The sequence below is a fragment of the Drosophila suzukii genome, chromosome 2R, assembly GCF_043229965.1.
Source record: "Drosophila suzukii chromosome 2R, CBGP_Dsuzu_IsoJpt1.0, whole genome shotgun sequence".
NCBI classification, from domain to species: Eukaryota; Metazoa; Arthropoda; class Insecta; order Diptera; family Drosophilidae; genus Drosophila; species Drosophila suzukii.
The window spans coordinates 23,391,467-23,417,795 of record NC_092081.1 but is presented as its reverse complement, the minus strand read 5'-3'; the positions used below and the strand labels follow the sequence as shown (position 1 = coordinate 23,417,795).

General features: G+C 39.4%; 4 protein-coding genes across 4 annotated transcripts in view; 3 read left to right on the top strand and 1 right to left on the bottom strand.

Moving 5' to 3' along the window:
* The window catches only part of mbl (splicing regulator muscleblind), a 180,873-nt gene that overhangs the window by 133,326 nt on the left and 21,218 nt on the right, over nucleotides 1-26,329 (bottom strand). The gene's annotated exons all lie outside the window — the stretch shown is intronic.
* LOC108009041 (uncharacterized) lies at nucleotides 7,275-8,298 on the top strand. The gene is made up of 2 exons (XM_017073044.4): nucleotides 7,275-7,410; nucleotides 7,574-8,298. Exon 2 carries the CDS (start codon nucleotides 7,580-7,582, stop codon nucleotides 8,033-8,035), a length of 456 nt encoding a protein of 151 aa, XP_016928533.1. The 5' UTR covers nucleotides 7,275-7,410; nucleotides 7,574-7,579; the 3' UTR covers nucleotides 8,036-8,298.
* On the top strand, nucleotides 8,833-9,814 carry LOC108009043 (uncharacterized). The gene is made up of 2 exons (XM_017073046.4): nucleotides 8,833-8,967; nucleotides 9,099-9,814. Exon 2 carries the CDS (start codon nucleotides 9,105-9,107, stop codon nucleotides 9,558-9,560), a length of 456 nt encoding a protein of 151 aa, XP_016928535.2. The 5' UTR covers nucleotides 8,833-8,967; nucleotides 9,099-9,104; the 3' UTR covers nucleotides 9,561-9,814.
* LOC108009045 (uncharacterized) lies at nucleotides 10,126-10,942 on the top strand. The gene is made up of 3 exons (XM_017073047.4): nucleotides 10,126-10,142; nucleotides 10,250-10,693; nucleotides 10,749-10,942. Exon 2 carries the CDS (start codon nucleotides 10,256-10,258, stop codon nucleotides 10,691-10,693), a length of 438 nt encoding a protein of 145 aa, XP_016928536.2. The 5' UTR covers nucleotides 10,126-10,142; nucleotides 10,250-10,255; the 3' UTR covers nucleotides 10,749-10,942.

Sequence of the window (26,329 nt, the reverse complement as noted above, 5' to 3'; positions counted from 1 at the left end):
ACGGACGGGCAGACAACATCATCTGACAGTTTGGCTAACATTAAAAGCGGCAAAATGTTGCGGCGCTGCCTGCCAAATGACATGATTTCTCAGTTCTGATTCGGTTGCCACTCTGCACTCTCTTCAGTCCGCATTTCCACATCTCCGCATTTCCACATTTCCACATCCCCACATCAACTTCAACTCAAGAACTGAGCGAAACTTTTGCTTATCTGCGTCACAGCCACAAAACCGAATCCCGACTCCAGCCATCCACGTCGCCATCCCTTTTCCAGCTCCATACACTGGGCGAAACTACTGTGCTCTTGCCTGAGAAGTCCCTAAAGATAATACTAGATGCTTGTTAATGTATTTAAATTCTAGGTATATCAGTTTAACGATAAGAAAATATATTTCGCTTCAAATCGTTTTAATTGAAGGCTGACGAGTTGTTTCACACCTTGATATTAATTATGAATGTTCTATTACACTTATTAAAAACAAATTTAAAGTACTGGTTTTACTAAACCGTTCAGTTAAAATATTTTGCATAATTAAATAGGTTATTTGGTTTTTTCTAGCAAAGAACTGAATGCTCTGAATAGATTTATCTTTAGGTTGATTTCCAACTTGAATGATTTTTAAGATATTAGTTTGTGGGCATAAGTAAAAATAGTTTTCTAATTGACAACTAGAATTAAATATTACGAAATTCTCTTAAAACTTTAAATTAAAAGTTATACATTTTACGGTCCCTGCTTTCTGGCAGTGTGCTCACATCACTCCCTTTGCCAACTACTGCAACGTCTTGAGGCAGATTTTTGCTCTGGCTGCTGCTTCTGTGTTTTTTGCTGCGCTTTCCTTGGTGCATCAGTGTGTCTGGTCCTTGGATGGCTGGTTTTCCTCCTTGGTCCTGTTATTTCTACACATGCTCGCCCAGGACTCGTTCTTTGTTGCTTTTTCGCTGCTGCGCCGCTGCTGTTTGTGCGTGTTTCATTTTATTTGTTGGCACAAAATTGGGTTTTAGTGGATTTTGTGGCAAATGATTTTTGCTGGCTGCCGTTACGCTTGCATAAACTTTAATTTAATTTTTGCCCAACACAAAAAGCACAGAAGTTCCCTGAGCAGCTGAACAAAAAGCAGACCAAAAAGTAAATATAAAAGTATGTAAGAAAAGAAGCAGAAAAAGCAGGTTTAATATACGGAGATCATATGAGGCCAATGCTCAGGTTTTCCTTGCCAAACTTTAATTAGAACACGTTTTGTAAAAGCTTCTGAACTTGGCAATAAACATTAAATTTAAAAGATTTCTAACGATCTAGATAAAACTACTAAGAAAGTTATGAAAAATGTCTTATTATTATAATCATATTTTTAAGAGAGAGTCCTTAAAAAATAATATAAACTATATGAAAAATTTGTTGACTATATATATAATTTCAAATAATTAACCCTCCACATACAATTAATTAATCACTTTGATTTCAGAATCTCCAAATTGCAGAGCTCGCAAGCCTTAAATTCCAGAAGCGATTAATGCCAAGCTGTGCAAATAAAAACTTTGGGTATCTCAACACTTGACTTTATCCGTAAAGTTTGCCATCGAGTTTCGCCACTTCTCCGTTGATTTCGTTTCCCAATCGCTTTCAATCAACATGCGTATATTGAATTGAATATTTTGCGAGAAAGCCACAGGACACACTTCCATCAATTCAAATGCGTCTGCCAACATCTGTCTATACATCCACGTATATATTGCCACACACAAAATGGAGGACAGGACACCTCCGTATGGGTGGAAGTTTTTTAAGAAATGCACAAAAGTGCAATTGAGTTGAAAGACGTGCCAAAGGGCGTGCACAAGCTAGAAAAGCCATAAAAATGGCAGCTAAACGTTGGTGGATGGGTGGATGGTAGGGGATCGGGATCCTCCTGCTCAGGTGAAAAATTATAGCGTAAAATTCATATTTGATGACTTTTTGATTGCCAAACCGAAAACTGTTGCCCCGCCTTCGCCTCCAACTCAACTCGACTCAATCCAAACCGCAATCGCAACCTCAGATGCTGCCTTCTTCTACGGATTCACACAGCCACATAATGCTGGCGAAAGTGCTTTCAATGGCGTCATTGTCAAGCGTTCTTGCCGCCATTGCAATCATCATCATCATCGTTATCATCCCACATACATCCACCTGCACCTGAACTGCACTCTATACTCTATACGTAGTACCTACTATGTAGTGGCTGATCCAAAGCAATGCCAAAGCTTTGGGATTAAGCTGCAGCTGGCTTTGAACTGGATGGATGGGTAGTGGATGAATGGATGGATGGATGGTTGGATGGCTGGATGGCTGGCTGGTTGGCAGCTGGGTGCTCCGGATTTTTCCTTTTCATTTTTCCATATTCCGTGTCGTTTGTCGTCCTCGAGCCCAAATGATGATGACGATGTGCTCGAGTTTCGATTGTAGGCAGGGGAGAATCTTTCAATGGTAAACGGGACTGCGGTTCAAACTCTCAAGATGGATTTCGGTGGTACAAGGACTCGATTAATGAACCTCAGCTTGATGGTCATTTAAAATGCATTTCTAGCCGAAGTGTCTTCTGGGCTTTAGTTTCTAGTTGAATTGGATTTAGCTTTATGGGAAATACTGTTTTGGGTCACCAAGTGCTTACATTAAAATCCCAAAATGTATGCTTTATTATCCATGACATTTGTTACTTTTCTAAGCAAAGTCTTTATATATATCTCCATTTATTATACAATTTGTTATTTACAGATTTTTTAAAGAACTCAATTCCAATTCCACAGAATTCAATTCCAGCACCCAATGAATCCTCAAGGCAACGAGTAATCAATACTAATTAGGCAACCTCGTGGGATTGAAAGCACTCCCGACTCTTTAAATCCCTAAAACCCATTAATCGCTTGACTTTTTTCCGTGTCAGTCGGCTAATTTCAATTAATGTAAAGGCACGGGGATGAGCCCGAAATGAGGTCCTTTCAGCACCCTCGTTCGTCGTCCTCGCAGAATGGTGTTGATGTGACGGGCCACGAATGCTGATGACACTAATGCCCGTCCACACGCACACTCGCACTGTGAACTGTGAACTGTGACCCATGCACGGGATTTGGGATTCAGTTTTCAGGATTGAGGATCCAGGACGTAGGACACAGAGGACACAGGACGTCAATGTGTTAATGACTCGATGGCATTGCATAAAACGGCTACGCTAATTTGCATTGTTGTGCGGGTGTGGGGTGTGTGAATTGGCCGCTGTCAACGTTGTCCTGGCACTCGTGTGTAATGATTTGTGCCAGTTTTTCCAGCTTTCCACGCTTTCCCCCAACCCCAATGACCAACAACCTCGGCAGCCCATCGGGCTTATGTCATACAATTAATAAAAGTTTTCATGCCCGCGAAAAAAAGTAAAAAAGGAAGTAATGAGCAAGCTACAAGCATTTTATATCACACGTTGACCTTAATTACTCGGGGCTTTTTTACAGGGCCATTAGGTTCCAAATTTAAAGACTTCTAATGGTGGATATTAAAGTCGCGCTAAATTAAGATTGATTGAATTAGGTGGGATCATGATGAAATTTCCAATCCAAGAGCCACTTTTATTTTTTCATGATTGTTTATTTGGGTAATCTATATAGTGAGGGTTACTAAAATATAAATTGACTTAATTTCAGGACATTTTATAAATTTCCGAGTATTAACTCTTTACTGCCCATAAAAGTTTTATGATTTCGAACCAATTTGACCATAAACTCATTTATGCAGGACTTAAATTTTCGATTTTATAATCCTCTTAATAACGCATCGCTGACCCAGAATCGATTTATTAATCAAGCGAATTTGTTTGCCTCGCCATAACCTTTCACCTCGCCCAACTGCCGTGCACTTTGAGGAAGTGGAACTAGTCTGGCTGGCGCTAGCAGTCCAAGCCCAGATCCAAATCCGAACCCACGTCCACATCCACATCCAAATCCGAATCCGAATTCTACTCTGAACTGTGACGACAACAATTCCAGCGATTTTTATATGCCATTTGCCGATTTTACAACTTTGCTGGCGCCTGGCTTATGCCGAACCCAAACCAACTGTGGCGCTCTTCTTATGGCCACGTTTGTAGCCGGTTGTTGCCGTTGCTTTTGCCATTGGCGCCACGGTGGGCCGGCCAGAAGCGGATTCCCACCGCCTTTCCCAGGCTTTTCGTCCTAGAACCATTTTTTCCCGTCAGCCGGGGACGTCGCGTGTTTGGGCCATTTTCCGTTTTCATGGTGTTCGTCGCCAAAATGGCGTTGCGTGCTGCCGCGAAATGTTTGTCGAAAATTGCTCAAATGGGGCTTACTTCGTACAGGATCGAAGTAGGGTTACCCTATGGGTGGGGTCTTACCTTTTGTTCATTCCTTAATTCATTTTGTGTTTATTAAAAAAGTGCGTTTCAATAAAATGTAACTGTTCAAATAGATTTATAAGTTTTGAAAAATAGACCTCATGAGTTATTAGCTATTATAAAAAGGGGATCGGAATAAAACCCGTAGTTTAAGGAATAAGTATCTTAAATACCTATTTTCCGTTTTTAAAAAATGTAATTTACTTTATCTAAGACTTAAGATTATTTTAGCCACAAATGATCCCTACCAAAGAGGGTAGATTATATAATACGAAATAAAGAGGATTGTTAAAATAAAATGTGTTATTCATTACTTAATATTAGCTTTATTATTAGTCCTATGAAAAATTAATTCCCTTTTAACCTTAAATTAAAATAACCCTGATTGAACCTGGCCAAATAGGGTATATCTGTTAGTAAAATTGCATGGTGGTTGGGGTCACGGGGTCGGCAAGTATTAGTGACTAACACATCGAAATTTGTATGCGTCACAATCGTCGGAGTCGCAGTCGCAATAACAATCACTGCGAAAAAGGCGAATCAAGTCGTTGCCGAAGGAGAAGCTAGAATCATAAAAAGATTTATGGCGCTTTCAAGGCGAAAGACCCAGAAGTATTCACAATGACAAAGGGACTGGGAAATGCTGATGGAAAGTGGGGTAAAACGGAGCTGGAAAGCTGCGTGCGAAAAGTGTTCTGTTCGCTAGGAAATACGAGCCATCGAGGCCAATAAAATATATGAACAAACTCGCATTAAGGGCTAAAGTTCATAGAGAAAATCACCGAAAAGTTGTCTATGCGGAATGTCGACATGATGATACATAAATCAAGATGTCAATGCTACTTTATGGACTTGGCAAAGGTACCAGATGACAGGAGTTAATATTTGCCCCAGCTATACGGCAGCCATTTCCCCTAATATCTACGGCTCCTATCTCGCTTTCAGTTGTGGTCCTCCCCCCAATTTCGGGGCCTCTGAATTTTGGCATTGTTTTAATGCATTTGCAGCCCAGAAAACTTTAGGGGCGTGGGCCGAAAGTTTGGGGGTGTTCCCCTGCCCTCCTCCATTTTCATTGTGCAATTGGAAACTTTATGCAACAATAAAATTGCTGCCAAAAAATATGAAAAAAGTAGAAGAGCAGGCTAACAATGCAGGCAGTGTAAAAAGGAAAAATGGGAAAATAAAACACAGTGCAAGTCGGCTGGTGTAGCCTACTTATGGGTAGGAAAACTGTGTAGGGGCGGTGGGTGGGAAAACAGACGCCGCATTTAAACTCTCGACATCCGCGGCGACTTCCGGAGCGGTAAATTATGCAGGGCTCGTGAAATATCACTCATTGTTCTCGCCATATGATTTTAATCGCCCGCCGGCACAAAAAGAAAATAGTCCGTCACTATGTGCGATAAATATTTGATTTTGCATGTGATTAAATATATGTCAACGGTGAAGTTAAAGAGAGATTTCAAATTAATTTTGATTTTTTAAGGATTATGCTGTTTTGGCTTTCTGACAATGAAAATATCCTGTTGATTTATGAGCTTTTACATAGTCGGCGAATAAGCCGAAATTGACGGATCAACAGAGAACGCAATCGAAATGCCTTCTCAGTGGCTTCTGAATTCCGGCTTCACGTTGGACATCGATCAAAATTTACATCTGTGGCAGGTCGAGATGGATTTCGTGTGTTGCTCATACGCCACGTTGCACATTGAATGTTTATGACTTCTCCGCACATAACAATCCAAATCCAATCGCTATCGCAATGGAGCCGAAATTGATAGTCGTGACATATTGAAGGCTGGAGAAGATGGAATTGGTGCGAACCAAGGAGATTTGAGGGATTGGATGCTGCGTGGAGTGGAACAGATTTTCAATACGTTCAGGTGTTCATGGAGTTTAATTAATTTATGGATGGAAAACAAAACTGAGACTAGCTGGCACATTTCGTTTAATTGGACCTTTTCTTTTCGAAGTATTCTAAAATTACTTTATTATTTATAAACGTTAAAAAATATCTTGTCATCAAAGAAAAGATTTTTTTTTTGATTCTTTGAAAAACGCACAAAAAGAAAACATTTAATAAAGCAACATAACTAAAGACATAACTAAAAGATATTTCTTGCGCTTGAAGATACATGACATGACTATATTAAAAAACCACAAAACAAATTAAGTACTATAAGATACTTTCAGCCAAATAAATTTGAATGAAAGGCGTTGTGTGGCTGGAGTAAAAACTGGCAACGAAATTGAAATGTTTGCGTACGAAATTAACACCACCCGGTACGGCTACACACACATGTGCAGACTGACTCACACAAGCCCACTCGTACGTACACATTGAAATGCAAATGCAAATTGCATTTGTTTGCGTTGTGTCATTTGTCGCTTGGCTGAGACCCAAATGATAACGTGGGGGGAGGGGGTCTGCAACTCACAGCTGGCAAATGTGACAACTTGTTACAAAATTCATCAACTTATGAAATATAAATCGCACACCAGAGGAACCAGCAGGGATAAAACGAGGAAGAGAAAGTGCCAGTTCATGTAGAATATTCCACAGGCATCATTAGACTTGCAGCTACAAATGGCTTTGCAGGCTTAAAATAATTTGAAACCAATTTCAAGACTTGTGTACTTCAGTAGGCCATAGAAAATGTTTGAAACAGTGGGCTAATTTGGTGTTAATTGGAAAAATTAATATTTACATTGGTTAAATAAATGTAAAACTGATTGGTATTGCAGCCAGCAGTCACATATGCATAGTGGTTATGGACATTTACCGATTTTCTTCGATGTACTAATTTAAAACAATATTTCTTTTTTTTCCAGCATAAGCTCGTTTCATCCCATCGTACTTACTGCTGGAAACGATTTTATTTCAACCTCAGCAGGCCGATTTTTCGAAGTGCCAAGGCCTGAATCATCTGGCTGGCAGTACACCTCATTCCAACGCCATCACCCCAACAGTTAACAACTACTATAAGAGAAAAATTTGTTTTGACCTAGCCGTTTTTTCAGCTTCAGAAGGCAAGTAAAATAAAAAAGTGAAAAAAAAATTGAAAAAGTTTAGGAAAAAGTTTGAAAACATTTTTAGAATAATGTGAAAGAAAATCTTTAAAAAAATCTAAAAAAGATATCAAATAATAATTTAAGTTGCAATTTATTTTATTCTTTTTTAAATTTTTTTTAGTCGAAAATGAGTGATGAAGAAGCACCTGGTGAGGGAGGTGAGGAGTCGCCGGGAGCAGCAGAGCCAGCAGAGGCAGCAGCACCACCTCCAGATACAACCACCGCTGAGCCAGTGGATACCACCACTTCAGGAGCCCGAATGATGATGCACCACCCCTGGTTGGCGGCTGCCGCGGTGGCAGTCTATGCCACCAAGGTCATGTGGGTCAAGTTCCGCGAACTCGGCTTGGCGAAACAGAAAAAGCGGCCCAAAAGTTCGGAGGCAAAGTCGAAGCCCGTGCAGGACAATGAGGAAAATGGTTCTGAATCTGAGTCTGAATCGGAGGAGACGGAGACTGATGCAGAGGACGAGGAAAAAGGGCCTGCTGTGGAGCTGCAATCGGCGATCTTACCAGATCTGGTGAAAATCGACGCTCCTGATGAGAACTATCGAGCAATCGAAGTGCCACCCGCCGACTTCTGATGCTCAAATTCGGGGATGAAGGACCTTGCGAAGACACTGCACTATCACACCAACCAAGGACACTAATTGTTGTAATGCTTGCGATTTACGAAGGGGAGGATCGTTAGCGACGTTGGAAATTAACCACCACATTGGAGGACACAAATTTTTTGTTTTATAACATTTACCAAAATTCTTGTATAACATTTAGACATATAATTGGTTTTTATCGGTTCTCTATTCTGCGATGACAGTAAGGTGTAATAAAATATAAATTGAAGAAATGGCCTTTGATTCGGCGGTTGTACACTGTACACTGTAGATGGCGAACAGTTATTCCCTGTCTGATTAGTGGGTCCGAGGACCGCCCCTTTCATTTATTAATAAATAAAAAATGATTATCATTTGTAAAACAAATTAGATTTTTAATGGGTTTTAAATGAACACAAGACTGCATTATGAATGAGGCCCAGAAAATCAAAGCCTGCTTCGCCTTGTATATTTAGTATTGGACCATCACTGGCGGATCCATAATTTAATTTGTGGTGAATATAAAATAAAGTTATTGTGGAGAAATAAAAAATTTGGAATAAAATACATATTACATATACTTTTTACCCGAGTTGGGGAAAGTATACCTTATATCCCCCCTCCCATTCCACCGTTGATTCGCGCATGCGTAACAAAGTCCACCAATTAATATATTTTGTTCTAAAGAACTCGCGGTTGCTAGAATCCAATAAAGGTCTGAAGAAATGTAGCAAATGCTGGTCGCTTACTCGATGCTTTTCTTACTCGATCGACCTATCATAAACTATATCCCATTCTTTGAAACGTCAATGCCTTTACTATCTGGTTGGCAGTTTACTTCATTCCAACGCCTTCACCCCAAACAGTAACAACACACATAAATAAAAATTGTTTTGACCTAACTGATTTTTTAGCTTCAGCAGGCAAGTACAAAAATTTAAAAAAAAAAACATATTTTAAAACTGACAAGTTTTGTAAAATTACTTACCATGAAAAGACGCACTAATTTTTCTAGATTTTTCTATATTGATTTTTGTTTTCTCGCGATTTCTAGTCCAAAATGAGTGATGAAGAAGCACCTGGTGAGGGAGGTGAGGAGTCTCCGGGAGCAGCGGAGCCAGCAGAGGCCGCGGCACCACCACCAGATACAACCACCGCTGAGCCCGTGGATACCACCACTTCAGGAGCCCGAATGATGATGCACCACCCCTGGTTGGCGGCTGCCGCGGTGGCAGTCTATGCCACCAAGGTCATGTGGGTCAAGTTCCGCGAACTCGGCTTGGCCAAACAGAAAAAGCAGCTCAAGAATCAAAACAAAAAGTCGAAGCCCCTGCAGGATGTCGAGGAAAATAGTTCTGAATCCGAGTCTGAGGCAGATACTGATGCAGAAGACGAAGATGATATCCGAAACGTTCAGGATGTGGATCTTCAGTCAGAAATACCACCGAATCTGGTTGATTTAGACGATCCGAATGGGAATCATCGATCAATTGAAGTTCCGCCCGCTGACTTTTGACACTCAAATTCGGGGATGAGGGACCATCGAAGGACACTACACAAAAACACTCTACAAGGACACTAATTGTTGTAATGCTTGCGATTTACGTAGGGGAGGATCCAGCCACACCCCATTGGGGGACACAAATTGTTAGTTCTGAAACATTACCGAAAATTCTTGTAAAACCATTAAACATTGTGTTTGTAAAATGTTTTCTGTAAATGCTGCGATGAGAAAAACGAATTTTGTAAAATAAACCCATTGAACTAAAATTGCGTAATAAAAAATAAGTGCATGGATACGACTGAAATAAGTTGGTTGCTTATATGGGGTCTTATAAAAGGTATTCGAAGTTTAAAAACTGTTTAGAAAGGGGATACTGTTTTGCAGCTCCTAATTTTTCGATTTCGACTGGAGTTGTTTTATCTTCGATAATTGTATGCAGAATTAAGTCTTTGTAAGCTTTTTTCCTTAGTTGGTTGCCCTAGGAATTCGTTATTGACTCAGCTAACTGTGAAAATATCCAAAATCTTTGGAAACAGTAAACACTGAAAAGACTGTCAAGACTTTCAAGACTGTCAGGACTGTCATGACAAACTAGTAAGCATTCAAACCAAATCGTAGAGAAGTAAAGAAACCTTAAAGAAATTAAGTAACTTTTTACTAGATTCGAAATTATTTGTGATTCCATTTTCTCGTGATCCCAGTACAAGATGAGTGAGGAAGAAGTACCTGGAGAGGGAGGTGAGGAGTCGCCGGGAGCCGGATCGGTTGAAGAGGTGGCTGCCCCAGTGCCCGATACCACCACCGCTGAACCCGTGGATACCACCACTTCGGGAGCCCGGATGATAATGATGATGAACCACCCCTGGATGGCGGCCGCCGCTGTGGCCGTTTATGCCACCAAGGTCATGTGGCTCAAGTTTCGCGAACTCGGACTGGCCAAACAGAAAAAGGCGGTTAGAAATCATCAGGACAAGACGCTGAAACCCCAGGAGGATTACAAAGAATGTGGGTTGGAGTCTGACTCTGACGAAGAGTCTGATGCGGAGCCAGATGAAGCTGATCCTGCCTCTAAACCACCTCTAAAGTGGGTCGGTAATGCTTGCGATTTAGGTACTGAAGGATCGTCGAGCAACGTTTTTCATTAAGTACGAAATGATCGAAATTTTTGTAAAATATTTTATTCTTATGATTTTATTGCAGCCATTTGAGAGACTTGTAATATGATCAAAATTATTGTAAATCAACAAAATTATTCAAAAGGATAATAGGCTTCCGCATATAGCTTGGATTTTCCTATAATCATCTTGGTATTTTAAAAAAGTTTAGTATTTCAATTTGAATGCTGTGAAGAGGGTATAGTGTGTAATACAAATTAACCAAATATATAAGAAAAACATTTTAATTTTGAATTTAATTTCATGGTTGTCGAATCAGACATAAGATTAACCAGCTTCAAATTTGTTCACTTACCGTCATTTTATAAATTGAACATTAAAGTGTAAAGCAATTCGAAAAGAGGCTTTAATGTAAGCAATCGAATTTGCGAGTTATATTTACAATTTGCATTTTTATTGATTTGTAACAACTTCGACACCTTGCTGTTGGTTCAGCCCGCCGGCTCTCCCGGTTTTCAGTTTTTGTTCCCGTTTCCGACTCGATCGATCAATCAAAACCCGAGCGGCGCGTCATTATGTCATGGTGGTGATGGTGAATGCGAAAAAATAGAAAATCGGCAGCGGCCGGCGGGAAAGCGGGAAAGCGGAAAACGGGAAATTCATGGCAGGCAGCAGCGGTCACGGAAACTGGGGCACATGCAACCGAGCGGTGTTTGTGTGCTCGGCGTGTTTGCACCCGCCATCATCATCCTGTCGCCAAAAGCCCCGCCTCGGAGACCCCTTGCCACACCCCCTTTCCCACCGCCCCTCCATTTTCCCCCACCACCCCCCTGTCAGTTGTCGATCGGGTGTTTGGGGACAGGAAGAGGCTAATGAATGCCGCTGTCAATTAGCAATGGGCGTTGGTAAATCAATTCAATGACACTGTGGCTCTGTTTAAGCGCCATTCTGTAATACAAGGTGTATGTGTGTGAAAAGGGTTTAATGCGATTAAATTTAAACTAAAGAAATAATTGAAACCTCCGGACCTTCAACCATATATGGTGAAAGGTTTTTCTGAAGCTCCTTATGTTAAATTATTATAAATACATTTTATAACATATTATTTGTGAATCTTTTTTAAGCATCATTTGACTCATTAAGCATTTCTATAATTGAACATTCCATACAACTTCAAAAGAATATAATACATTTATTTTAAAGGAATAGGATGTCACATAACACAGTAAAACAATATTATCTAAAAGTTGAAGTTGTAAGTTCCGTTTGATATATAGTGTGAATATTTAACTTTTACTATTAGATACTAAAATACAAATCTTTTAATAATATTGAATTACTTTTTCCGGTACAAATATTAACCAACTAACTACACGCCTATTAAACACAACATGAAACCACTTGAATAATTTTTTACTAGTCCATAAAAACAGCACTCTTTGAGATCAACAGAAATTAATAATTGAAAGCCAATGAGCCAGCGGAAACAATTACCCATTTTACTCCCAATTTCATTGCATGATAATGGCTCTGTGCTCAGTTGAATAATTTCTTCGAATTTCACATTATTTAATTACCAATAAAATGTGCCAACTGTGCTCTGCCTCTGTGAGCCTTTTAATTGTTTGTTGCCGAAGTCTGAATGCAACTGCGGATTGATTTCGTAACAGGCCGCAGAAACGTGCTCTAAATAAAGCAAAATGCACCGCCGACGGGCAACTTTAAGCACCAACAACTTTCGTTATATGTTGCGTTTTTTAGCTTCTCTAGCTGGTTTTTATTTGGTTTCTTTTACCCGACCACTCAATTTCCTTGACGGCTTTTCCTCAAATGATTTAAGCTACGCTTTACTTTTTCTGACTCGAATTCAATATTTTATCTTTGGTTTCTTTTCACATAATAAACGCGCTTTTGGCATAATTGCCGCGGCGGTTCGGGGCAGGGGAAATCGAGTGGAGCGGGTCGATAATTATGATGTTGCATTGTTGCTGTGGTTATCGTCATCGCCTGCCACGATAATACGCCGTTTGCCCCGCCAATCTGGAGCCCCTCGAACCCCCACTCTGGTTTTTCCGCGCTTTCGTGTAATATTTGCTCACAATTATTGCGAGACGACGCAGCCACATAGTGGTTAATGTGCCATTGCTGTTGTTGCTCGGCAGTTGCGGTTGCATGTTGCAATAACAATTTAGCTTTCGCTTTCTAGTAAGGTAAGTCTTTCAATACCCCTTGGTTGTTGGGAAAAGCTGGGATATGGGTTGGCGGAAATTTGGGAATGCGAATTTTAACTATCTGAATAATCAAGTAAATATAAATTTATGAAAGGCATATATATTATTTATATTTTTATATTATACACTTATATAATACAATAGAAAATGCACTTATATAATACAATAGAAAATTTATAATAATAAAAAGATACCAAATTTTATTGACTTTTTAGAAGAGCATATTATTTTGTTGACTCTAATTGGTTTAAATAGGTTCTACTATAGTTATGTATTTCTTGTAATGCTCTCATTTCAGTTACACTTTTAGAAGGTACATTTTAAATACTATAAATATAACATAAGCGATACAATGTAATTTTTACCCATTTAATGGGTATCAGCTCTTCGGTAATCCTGTTGCGGTTCTCGCCCAGATCGGTTTTAATTGTGACTCATTTGGCGAGGGGCGCGACATGAAAGTCAATGCGCCAGCGGATGCAACATGCAACACGAGTGGGCTGCAAACAGCGGAATACGGTTGCGGTGGGGTTGGGATGGGGATGGTGTGGGGCGTATGGGGTATCGCTGGACTGGGAGCGATTAGAGCTGGATCTGGTTGGAAGAGTTGTGTGCGACACTCGTACTCGTATGGCCCATTGCCGTTTTCCGCAAGTGCCACACTGCCATTCTATGGCTTCATTTCGCAGCGCTTGCATTTTACGACCATCGATAACTGAGCCCGGTGAAATTTCAACTCCTGTTAAAGTTATTGGGAGTGTGTGGAACCAGTCGAGTAAATTGGCTAAGAAGTGCGAACATTTTAACTTGGCCTAGCAAATAAATATTAGCTTTGCTCTTATTAAGAGAAACCAACGTATTTAGTATTAATGAAACACTTATTCCCAAATATTGATTTAACATTTTTTAAAACCTAGTGAAAACTTATTTAAGCTGCTAAGTCGTTTATATTTGTACTCATATTTTATATCTCTGCCAAAGTTCTTAATTATTCGCCCATTACAACATGCTCTTATCATTATTTTTCCCATTTTGATAATTAAATAAGCAGTTTTATTGAAGTGCAGTCAGTGCAGCATATTTCGTTTTATTCAAATCCATTACGCAGTAAAGTTTTTCATTCAAAGTTTTAATAACACGGAAATGCCGGGAGAACCCGAAAGCAAACGTAGTCCCCAAAACCCACTTCACGCACCCGAAAAAAATGAGAGACCCAAAGAAAAACAAATGAGCAAAGGATTAAAAAAGTTTCCTGCCTTCTGCTTTTCCCGCTTTTATTAATTTTTTCCCAGACTCGCTGGGTGAATTCAATTTAAATTTAATTACTTCAAATGCAAACTTTTGACACATATTCGCGGGGCGGGGCAAGTCAAGTAAGTCGACTTATTTGTCTGGCAGTCATTTAGCCGTTTCCCTGATTTAATTGTAAAGTCTACTCAGCAATTGCCCCGCGGTCCTTGGCTAATCAGATCAACATTATTAGCTGGGGCAACAAAGCAATTGCAATCCTTTTTCTCCGCCCTTACAGCTTTCCCTCCCCGTATGAATTTTCCCATTCGGAACCCGTTTTCATAACAATTTGTCGTCTCATTGATGTTTGCCCTCTGCTCAGAGCTGTTCTTGTCTGATATTAATCCGATTGTCTCCGACATAATCTTCCCTGCCGACTGTAGTTGTGGGTGTTTGCATGCGAGCATGTTTATGAATTGTTTATAATGCCATCGGAGGATAATGTCTGAGCATATTGTAACTTTTGTCATGTTGACTTTGACAAGGCGCCTGTCTATAGTTCTGCCTTGTTAATTTAAAGAAGGATTAGCCGGATTGCTTTAACAATTAAAAACATATCTTAAATTGCTTAGTTTCCATATTCAAATAGATAAATGGATTTTCCAGATAAATTATATGTCAATAAACAGGTGTAAAGGATTAACTGCATTACTTCAACAACAAACATTGTTAATTTGTATCACATATACAAAAAATATTTACTCAAATTTAATTAAATTAAAAACATTTATATACTTTTAAAACTGTCTATAGATCTGCCTTGCAATTTTAAAGAAATATTATTAAAGATCATATCAAATATTGTTTTACATTAAATTAAATTCCCACAATGTAGACTAAATAATTTAATTTTGAAAACTTAAAGCTAGTGAATTAAAGGCTGAGCCCTCGACTTTCCAGACATTTTCGGGATGTGTGAGCATGCCAGAGAGTGACTTTCTGCCGCCGGAAAGGCGGAAAACCCGGGATCGGGGGCAGAAACTTACAGGAAGGACGAAGGACTCGCCGGGGCGGGCCAAAGTAACATGTTGGCATCGTCTAGAAACTTACAAACATGACATTAAATGTTGCAGGAGCAGGTGAAAGGAGCAAAGGGCCAAGGATGCAGGCTGGAAAAGTTTTGGTGGCGCAGCTGAGGAGATTTCCCGGCGTTGCGTATACGCCACCGTTGCCATTTAAATGCCTGCAGACGCGGCAAACTTCTGCCACCTATGGGAATTTCATTTGTTGTTCATTTTTAAGCAGTTCGCGATTTGAATTTGCCGTGTTTTTTTGCTTTCCCGGCCGCTCCTTTGTTTTATTCGCCGGCAGAAAGGACAAAGAATGCCGCAGTAAATTTACACAATGAAATCTTAAGAGGTCCCCCGGGAAAACGGAGGAAGCAAGAAACTTCAGGGGCAAAACTTTCCCACATGGAGGGGGTAGGCAAACACACCTGAAATACATAAGAACTACTTGGATCTGCACTTGAACAATACCTGGGCATATGTTATGAGGCAGAAGCTCTCGCCATTTGACCGGAAGTTCGACAAAGTTCAAATTGGGGGGAAACCAATGGATGGCCGCTGCTCCTATTCATTCGTTTTTGCAAATAAATGAACCGTATACTAAAACAAACAAATTCAATTGAATCGCTCTCCTGGGCATTACAATTGAATGTGCCAGGGCTTTTCTTCCCCTCTCACCACACCCACCCACACACCCACCCGTTGCGAAAGGAAAATCTAATGAAAATGTTCAATTTGCTGCAAACAAACAATGCCACGCAGGAAAATCCAAACAACAACAGACAGCAAGAAAATATAGGGAGGCTGAAAATCTTTTCCACAGAACAACACTCGTTGTTATTTGTTGCACTTGGCTGATTGAAAAATACATGCTCTTTTATTTTCCCCATTTTCCAGTTAGTCGTTCAAGGACAAACGGCAGGAAACAATTTCGTAACAAATGCTATTTTCCAGTAAAATTAGAACTAAGCTTGATCCAAGCTTTGGAACAGCCTTTGTTAAGTGGCATACTTTCCGTTTCAATGGGTTTAAATATGTGTAAATTGTGGTTATCCATTATATAAATACTAAATTAGACACATTTTTAGCTTTGACTTTGAAATATTTTTAAAAATGTTTCACAATATTTTTAATTTTGTATTTAAATTTCTATTTGTGAATTAAAAGATTATCTTATAGTTTGTGTATTTAGTAAAAGTCCATTTCTATTGGGTCTTAACATGTATCAATTGTGATTATTTTCAAGGGATTATCTTCTGCTTAAGAAATTAACACTGATTAACAATATTTAATTTGCTGTTAATTTGATTTATTTGTGTATACCGTGTTTCACACATCCTCAGTGGCCTAATAAAATCGACAAATGAGCTAGACAAATTAGTAAATCAGCTTAAATTTAAGCCAATGGCTTACACAAGTTTTTGCTTGATTTATTAAGTCACTTATTTTTGATAAAAAAAATTAATTTAAGACAGGTTATTAAATTAGTGGCCATTTCCTTTAGGATTGAGCACTTGTTAAGCCAACTACCCACTTATCTTTCACTTTTCTGCGGTTCCAAATTACAAGTTTATTCGCCATCTATCAGTTTAATGGGCGTGGCTAGCGCCTCTTAACCCCTGACCCCAAACAATCGCCCCACCTGATTTTCCGAGCCAAGATTTAGGTGCCCTTTGTTAACGCGTTTCTTGGCACGCAGGTCCATTGACTTCGCGTCGTTAAAAGTTTTATGTCTTTCGGTCATTTCGGCCATTAGGTGTGTCTGCATTTCCCCTTTCTGCGGGGGATCAGTGAATTAATTTTAAAATGTGGCATGTTGTGTGTGCGCTGGCTGTTGCAACTCCAAGGCGTTCATTCGTTCAGCTTAATTGATGGGCGCCATAAAAAAATTCACGACAAACGACTGGCGAAAAACTCACTCACTCACTCCGAGTTTTGGCCATATATCAACCGACCCACGACTGCAAATGAACTGCAATTATCAAGGAGCAGCCACGAGGAAGCCGCACAGAAAAACAACAAGCGAGTGGAAAACAGTTTTTCCAGCTTTTCGGCTCCGTTGTTTACGTTTTGTCCGCAATGCAAATCATCATTAAATAAATTACTCATAATTATCGCCAGAAAGCGCCGCTGAATAGTCTTTCTTTCCTCTATTTTTCGGTTGAAATTCGCGCTGGCCATTTGTCTAACCCGAGTCAAATTTTGACTAATTTCGATTGGGGCCCGCAGCTACGTCGCTTTTCCTTCTGTGGGTTTTCCCCGCTTTTCCTCCAGCCAAGTGGGCGGCATTAAGTCGTGTAATTTTCTGTCAAATTTCATATGATTTTTGGCATGATAAAATGACTGAGCTGGTCTGGTCTTTCTTTTGGCTGTGGCATTTGCTTCCTGGTCCTGGCCACTCAACTCCAACTCCAGCTGGACAGCTGTCCATCGTTGGCACTGCGTTTTCTTGGCCAGAAAATGAGAAAAAAGTGCAAAAAGATTGCCTTCAAAATTGGCAGGCACTCACTGAAGTTTCATTGTTTCGTGGGCTGTAAATATTTGTGGGCGTCTTTTCTAATCAGGCAATGAATGAAGAAAACCTTGCACAATAGCCAGGAAAATGGGTTTTCTTTTTTCGCAAATGGCCCAACGAACTTTGATTGCAGATGAAGCTGCAGGTGCATAAATAAAAAGTTAGGTAATAATTTATGGATGTGGAATTGCATTCAATGTTTTTAAAAAAGGATTTATATTATCCAGAGATGATTAATATGTCCTCATTGGCATTTCAATGGACACTGGATCAAAGTGCAGAAATTGGCAACCTAGTTTTTTCACTTGACTGACTCGGATCCCCGTTTCCCCCCTTAAGACCACCCATTTTCCCATTTTCCATTGCAATTTTCGCACTCAAGTGGAGAGTAATTTGCGGTCGTCTTTGGTAACAGGGATTGGCTTCGCTTTTCGCATTTCGCATTTCGTTTTCGCTTTTGCTGGCCAATCGGATAGTTGGACAAGTCCATTTCAGAGACCAAAAACTGAATGATGGTGAGTCTGAGTGATAGTTCATCGTTGGTTTTGTGGCCAGTTGAGGGGCCAAAGGGGGGCTACAGAGGGGGATTATAGAGATAGCCGCAACGCACATGAGTGTGATATAATGATTGTCGAACATGCGGTGAGCATTTGTTATAAAATCTGCAAGTTGCAACATCTTGTTTACACTGGGCAGCAGTTATTTAAAGCGAGATATTCATTTGTGCATCTTATTCAGGTATACAATTAATACTTGTAACAGATCAATGCGTGTGTATAAATATAAATTGATTGTAATTTGCAAATATTTCTAAGGCCCTGTTTTGCGGTTTCGGCTTTTTAGCATTTTCCATTAAACAAAGACACACATTTCTTAAGCAAGCAATATTATGGTGTTGTAATTTATGAAGTTGGTGCAACTGAAAATTATTTAAATGATAGAAACTGTATTTTTTGAATTCACACTCAAGTATCGTAAGAACCTTCTGATAGATACATTAATATAAAAAAAATTACATTTTAAATATGGTTATTAAGTTAAGAGAAATTTGTGTTTAATTACAGTAATCTTTAATTTGAATGGTTAAAGCTTTCTTAATCCTAAAATGTACCTGTGGCAATACAAGTTTTTTCTAATATTTTTCGCCTTTTTCCAACCGCAAACTTGGCCGCTGAGTGTCGCTCAGCTCCCGAAGCTCTCGGTTATTCGAAAACCTTTCATTAACAAGACCAAATTATGAATGTCGCTCTGTCACAGTGCGATGACGATGACGATGACTACGGCGATGGCGACAACTGTCAAAACAGGCTGAGTGTTGATGGCCGGGCTTCGCTGGGGGGATTTGCCTTATATAATGCACTGGCAGTGAGCGCAAATGATTTACACAAATTATTTTGCAATGTGCGTTGGCCATTCGCTGGTTAAAGCCACGGCTGTCCGGGCCATCAGAGCCCCTTCCCCGGGAAAGAGACCTCCCCCCCCCCTACCCCGATTCCGCCTGTCGCCGTGAGCCGTAAGTCAAACAAATCAGTCGTGCCAGAAGATTAATGGCGGCATTATTGTGTCGCCTGCACAGTCATCCTCATCGGCATTCGCATTCCCGTTCGCCTGGGCTTCGGCCTTCGGTCTCCAGTTTTCAGTTTTCAGTTTTCCGCTCCCAGATCCCTGCTCCCAACGAGGGGCGACCAACGACCAACGACCAGCTACCATCATCATTGGCAACTTCATCATGCGGCTGGTCATCGCATTTTCCGGGGGCGGATGGGGCGAAGGCGGTGAGGGGGCCGCCCCCAGTGGGTGGTGGTGCACACATCCCACTCTCCACGCGTCGTCACTCACGTTGTGCCCTTAGGGTCCTGCCACCCATAGAGGTCGCAGCGTGACACGAGAAGGGACTTTCTTATCGGGATACTCAATTGAAACAGTTCCTATGAAATGTTTTTTTAAGAAATTAAACGGCAATCGTTTTATTTCAAACCATTGTTTCTTAATATCATGTTAGGATTTAACAAAGGATATTTTCTAGTTAAAAGTTTGTCATGTTAAACATACATCACATTGAAAAAACGGCTGAAATGTCAACTTTATCTGACGGACAACAAGCAAGAACCTCAACAATAAATTTAGAAATAGTACCTAAGAGATTAATGTAAGACTTTACAAATATTTTGTATTACGTATCAAAGATTCTACAAATCAGTTTGAGTTAGTTAGGAGTTGTTACCTTTTCAGTCTGGTAAAATATGGAACCACTAGCCTAGATGATATGATTTCAAAAATATAAAATAAGTAAAGAAATATCTTCCTTATTTTAAAGTGCTATTAATTCCTAAGTCTTATATGAAATACTCAAAAGGTTTCTAGTGATTCCACAAATATTCCGGTTTTCTAAAGCAAACACGTGACTTCTCTATGCCGGTAAATCCCCTCCCCTACTCAAATTCCCCACTCTAGTTGGGTGCAAAAATGTTGCATGCGATTTTTCTTGCAGTAAATAATTTTTCATGCCAGCTGTCCATGTTATGTCTGTCTGGCTTTTTCTGCCGGCCAGGCTCTTTCCCTTTCGCCGGCTGAAAGGCTGTCCTTCTGTCCGTCCGTCCGCCTGTCGTATTATAGCCCATTGATCAGTTTGTTTTACTAGCTCCTGGCTGCTGGGCATCGGCATCGGCATCAGGTCCCATCTTCTGGCTCTGTGTACTCTTTGGATTATGAACTCTTTAAACTCCATTGAATGGGATGCAAATGCAGACGCAGAGGCAGATGTCGGTGTCTGTGGGCCAGTTGAGGGCGGGGCAAGACGAGAGGTGGCAAGCTTTGTGGTCAAAACCGGTCTGTTACTCGGTTGATTATGACGGATGTGGTTCGGCAGCAATCCGTTTTCAAGTTCTGCCCAAAACGAATTCCAATCGATGGCCAAAGAATGTGTTAAAGGCTCAAGGATCCATTTAGCAACGATTTAAGAAGAGGTTTTCCACAACGGGCTGGATGTTGGGATACTTTAAGCTTTGAGATCAAAAAAATATGGTAAATACTTAAAAATATACCTGGGTACCTAATAATTATGAAAACTATTCGGCCAATAGTTGTACCTTGACAGCCTTTAAAATGGGTTCTTAAAATAATATTTTATTATTTATTGTTTTGTTAATAAATACAATTGATTAAGCATTTATAACAATATTTTGTATTACAATATATATTTTAGAAAGCTCTCAATACTTGGTAGTATGATAACAATTATTCAACAACTTGATATCAAGCTATCCAGTGGAAACTAAGCATCAACGCACATCGAACTCCACTTGAGACTAGTATACACATCAATCTTTGGCTTTTTAAACTAAGACAAAAGTGCCTAAATAATTGAATTTATTTAATAAAATATTTTAAAGATGAAATCTGATGCTTCGGTTTAGGAGAAAGGTGAAATCAGAAAGGCAATGCACAACTTTGAAGCCGAAGCTCCTTTCCCCCTCCATTCCAATTGATTTCAAGCCGGGACGAGTGACTTTTGTTTGCACTTCTGCACCGGCTTTGTCCCAATTTGGTTGTTCTTTATGCAAGAGTCGAGGCCCTAGGCTCCTGCAAATTTGTTTAGTTTATTGAGCCTGCCCCAAAAAGGGGAAAGGGGAATGGGCTGAGACTGAGCCCGAGACCACCGACTACCGACCACCGAAATGGCTGCCTGACAACTAGATGGCATTGTCCTGGGAGTCCCAGGACAGCCAGGTCCTGGCTGCAGTGCTGCAAAAGTTTTCGCAACGGGAAGAACATTTAATTAAATTCCTTTGCACCTTTAGTGCTGCGCTAAAAATTCCACAGCTCCTCCGTCCTCCCTCCAGGGCGGCAATAACAAATTAATCTCTGCGGGTTCGGGTTCTGGTTCGAGTTCGGGTTGGGGTTGGGGTTCTCCGGGTGTTTGCGACCCCCTCGTAAGCCCTACAAATGAGGCATTTGATTTTAAAACTAGCCAAAGTTTCCGCGACAAAACGGTGCCTCGTTTTATGTCGTCTACTGTCGCTTTTATGGCCTGCGGCTCCGTTCAATCAAGAGCTGAATTATGTTGACATGGCACGCACAGTCGGGCAAACGTATATACGGGAATACAGCCCTATATAGAACAATTTTGGGCCAACGAGGCGACCGAACCGACCGGCAAAGTTTTCAATTTACGTTTTTAGGGCTTGCCCGCAATTCTGCTGGCGCTGGCACTTCGTCTTCAATTTCGCAAATGCGCCTCAACGTCTGGCCACGTAACCGGAAGGAAATGCACAACAAAGCTTCTCTTATTAGCATGTGTGGGCGGCGAAAGGGGAGAAAGGGAGGAGAAAGGGGGAAGTTAAAGGTTTCCAGGAAAGAAGCTTTCGTTGGCCCGGCTGTTTAATCGATAACTTTCTGCACGGCTCTTCTGCTGCAAATTGGTTGGCATTTTATGGCCCAGCTGTAAAGCGATTTCTGTCACGGGATTTTCCTTCACAAATGCGGCAGGTGCTATGGCTAGTCTATTCTCGGAATAAACTTAGGTTCAATTTTGACTCCCGTTAAAAAGATTAAAACATGGATCATTAGAGAATTCAAACCTAATTCATAGAGGTATCCCACTTCAAAATCGGGCTTATATAACTTAAGATATGAAATCTAGAAGTGCAGTTTTGGGCTCCCATTCTGAATGCCATTGAAAGTACGGAAAACTGGAACATGAAAATGGGTTAAAACTTCGACCCCCATTAAAAAGAAAGATTTAAATGTAGGGTGTAAGAGAATTTAACCACAAATTCATAAAGGTATCCCACTTCAAAATCGGGCTTATATAACTTAAGATATGAAATCTAGAAGTGCAGTTTTTGGCTCCCATTCTCAATGCCATTGAAAGTACGGAAAACTGGAACATGAAAATGGGCTAAAACTTGGACCCTCATTAAAAAGAAAGATTTAAATGGTAAGTGTAAGAGAATTTAACCACAAATTCATAAAGGTATCCCACTTCAAAATCGGGCTAATATAACTTAAGATATGAAATCTTGAAGTGCAGTTTTGGGCTCCCATTCTGAATGCCATTGAAAGTACGGAAAACTGGAACATGAAAATGAGCTAAAACTTCGACCCCCATTAAAAAGAAAGATTTAAATATAGAGTGTAAGAGAATTTAACTACAAATTCATAAAGGTATCCCACTTCAAAATCGGGATTATATAACTTAAGATATGAAATCTAGAAGTGCAGTTTTGGGCTCCCATTCTGAATGCCATTGAAAGTACGGCAAACTGGAACATGAAAATGAGCTAAAACTTCGACCCCCATTAAAAAGAAAGATTTAAATATAGAGTGTAAGAGAATTTAGCCACAAATTCATAAAAGAATCCCACTTCAAAATCGGGCTTATATAACTTAAGATATGAAATCTAGAAGTGCAGTTTTTGGCTCCCATTCTCAATGCCATTGAAAGTACGGAAAAATGGAACATGAAAATGGGCTAAAACTTCGACCCCCATTAAAAAGAAAGATTTAAATGGTAAGTGTAAGAGAATTTAACCACAAATTCATAAAGGTATCCCACTTCAAAATCGGGCTAATATAACTTAAGATATGAAATCTTGAAGTGCAGTTTTGGGCTCCCATTCTGAACGCCATTGAAAGTACGGAAAAATGGAACATGAAAATGGGCTAAAACTTCGACCCCCATTAAAAAGAAAGATATAAATGTAGAGTGTAAGAGAATTTAACCACAAATTCATAAAGGTATCCCACTTCAAAATCGGGCTTATATAACTTAAGATATGAAATCTTGAAGTGCAGTTTTGGGCTCCCAATCTGAATGCCATTGAAAGTACGGAAAAATGGAACATGAAAATGGGCTAAAACTTCGACCCCCATTAAAAAGAAAGATTTAAATATAGAGTGTAAGAGAATTTAGCCACAAATTCATAAAAGTATCCCACTTCAAATTCGGGCTTATATAACTTAAGATATGAAATCTAGAAGTGCAGTTTTGGGCTCCGATTCTGAATTCCATTGAAAGTACGGAAAAATGGAACATGAAAATGGGTTGAAACTTCGACCCCCATTAAAAAGAAAGATTTAAATGGTAAGTGTAAGACAATTTAACCACAAATTCATAAAGGTATCCCACTTCAAAATCGGGCTTATATAACTTAAGATATGAAATCTAAAAGTGCAGTTTTGGGCTCCCATTCTGAATGCCATTGAAAGTACGGAAAAATGGAACATGAAAATGGGCTAAAACTTCGACCCCCATTAAAAAGAAAGATTTAAATGTAGAGTGTAAGAGAATTTATCCACAAATTCATAAAGGTATCCCATTTTAAAATCGGGCTTATATAACTTAAGATATGAAATCTAAAAGTGCAGTTTTGGGCTCCCATTCTGAATGCCATTGAAAGTACGGAAAAATGGAACATGAAAATGGGCTAAAACTTCGACCCCCATTAAAAAGAAAGATTTAAATATAGAGTGTAAGAGAATTTAGCCACAAATTCATAAAAGTATCCCACTTCAAAATCGGGCTTATATAACTTAAGATATGAAATCTAGAAGTGCAGTTTTGGGCTCCCATTATAAATGCCATTGAAAGTACGGAAAAATGGAACATGGAAATGGGTTAAAACTTCGACCCCCATTAAAAAGAAAGATTTAAATGTAGAGTGTAAGAACATTTAACTACAAATTCATAAAGGTATCCCACTTCAAAATCGGGCTTATATAACTTAAGATATGAAATCTAGAAGTGCAGTTTTGGGCTCCCATTTTGAATGCCATTGAAAGTACGGAAAAGTCGAACATGAAAATGGACTAAAACTTCGACCCCCATTAAAAAGAAATATTTAAATGTAGAGTGTTAGAAAATTTAACTACAAATTCATAAAGGTATCCCACTTCAAAATCGGGCTTATATAACTTAAGATATGAAATCTATAAGTGCAGTTTTGGGCTCCCATTCTCAATGCCATTGAAAGTACGGAAAAATGGAACATGAAAATGGGTTGAAACTTCGACCCCCATTAAAAAGAAAGATTTAAATGGTAAGTGTAAGAGAATTTAACCACAAATTCATAAAGGTATCCCACTTCAAAATCGGGCTAATATAACTTAAGATATGAAATCTTGAAGTGCAGTTTTGGGCTCCCAATCTGAATGCCATTGAAAGTACGGAAAAATGGAACATGAAAATGGGTTGAAACTTCGACCCCCATTAAAACGAAAGATTTAAATGGTAAGTGTAAGACAATTTAACCACAAATTCATAAAGGTATCCCACTTCAAAATCGGGCTAATATAACTTAAGATATGAAATCTAGAAGTGCAGTTTTGGGCTCCCATTTTGAATGCCATTGAAAGTACGGAAAAGTCGAACATGAAAATGGACTAAAACTTCGACCCCCATTAAAAAGAAAGATTTAAATGTAGCGTGTAAGAGAATTTAACTACAAATTCATAAAGGTATCCCACTTCAAAATCGGGCTAATATAACTTAAGATATGAAATCTAGAAGTGCAGTTTTGGGCTCCCATTTTGAATGCCATTGAAAGTACGGAAAAGTCGAACATGAAAATGGACTAAAACTTCGACCCCCATTAAAAAGAAAGATTTAAATGTAGAGTGTAAGAACATTTAACTACAAATTCATAAAGGTATCCCACTTCAAAATCGGGCTTATATAACTTAAGATATGAAATCTAGAGGTGCAGTTTTGGGCTCCCATTCCGAATGCCATTGAAAGTACGGAAAAATGGAACATGGAAATGGGTTAAAACTTCGACCCCCATTAAAAAGAAAGATTTAAATGTAGAGTGTAAGAACATTTAACTACAAATTCATAAAGGTATCCCACTTCAAAATCGGGCTTATATAACTTAAGATATGAAATCTATAAGTGCAGTTTTGGGCTCCCATTCTCAATGCCATTGAAAGTACGGCAAAATGGAAAATGAAAATGGGTTGAAACTTCGACCCCCATTAAAAAGAAAGATTTAAATGGTAAGTGTAAGACAATTTAACCACAAATTCATAAAGGTATCCCACTTCAAAATCGGGCTAATATAACTTAAGATATGAAATCTAGAAGTGCAGTTTTGGGCTCCCAATCTGAATGCCATTGAAAGTACGGAAAAATGGAACATGAAAATGGGTTGAAACTTCGACCCACATTAAAACGAAAGATTTAAATGGTAAGTGTAAGACAATTTAACCACAAATTCATAAAGGTATCCCACTTCAAAATCGGGCTAATATAACTTAAGATATGAAATCTAGAAGTGCAGTTTTGGGCTCCCATTTTGAATGCCATTGAAAGTACGGAAAAGTCGAACATGAAAATGGACTAAAACTTCGACCCCCATTAAAAAGAAAGATTTAAATGTAGAGTGTAAGAACATTTAACTACAAATTCATAAAGGTATCCCACTTCAAAATCGGGCTTATATAACTTAAGATATGAAATCTTGAAGTGCAGTTTTGGGCTCCCAATCTGAATGCCATTGAAAGTACGGAAAACTGGAACATGAAAATCAGCTAAAACTTCGACCCCCATTAAAAAGAAAGATTTAAATATAGAGTGTAAGAAAATTTAACTACAAATTCATAAAGGTATCCCACTTCAAAATCG

Bases quoted from the DNA above. Each gene is read 5' to 3' on its own strand.
- LOC108009041 (XM_017073044.4), top strand. From the start codon at position 7,580: ATGAGTGATGAAGAAGCACCTGGTGAGGGAGGTGAGGAGTCGCCGGGA.
- LOC108009043 (XM_017073046.4), top strand. From the start codon at position 9,105: ATGAGTGATGAAGAAGCACCTGGTGAGGGAGGTGAGGAGTCTCCGGGA.
- LOC108009045 (XM_017073047.4), top strand. From the start codon at position 10,256: ATGAGTGAGGAAGAAGTACCTGGAGAGGGAGGTGAGGAGTCGCCGGGA.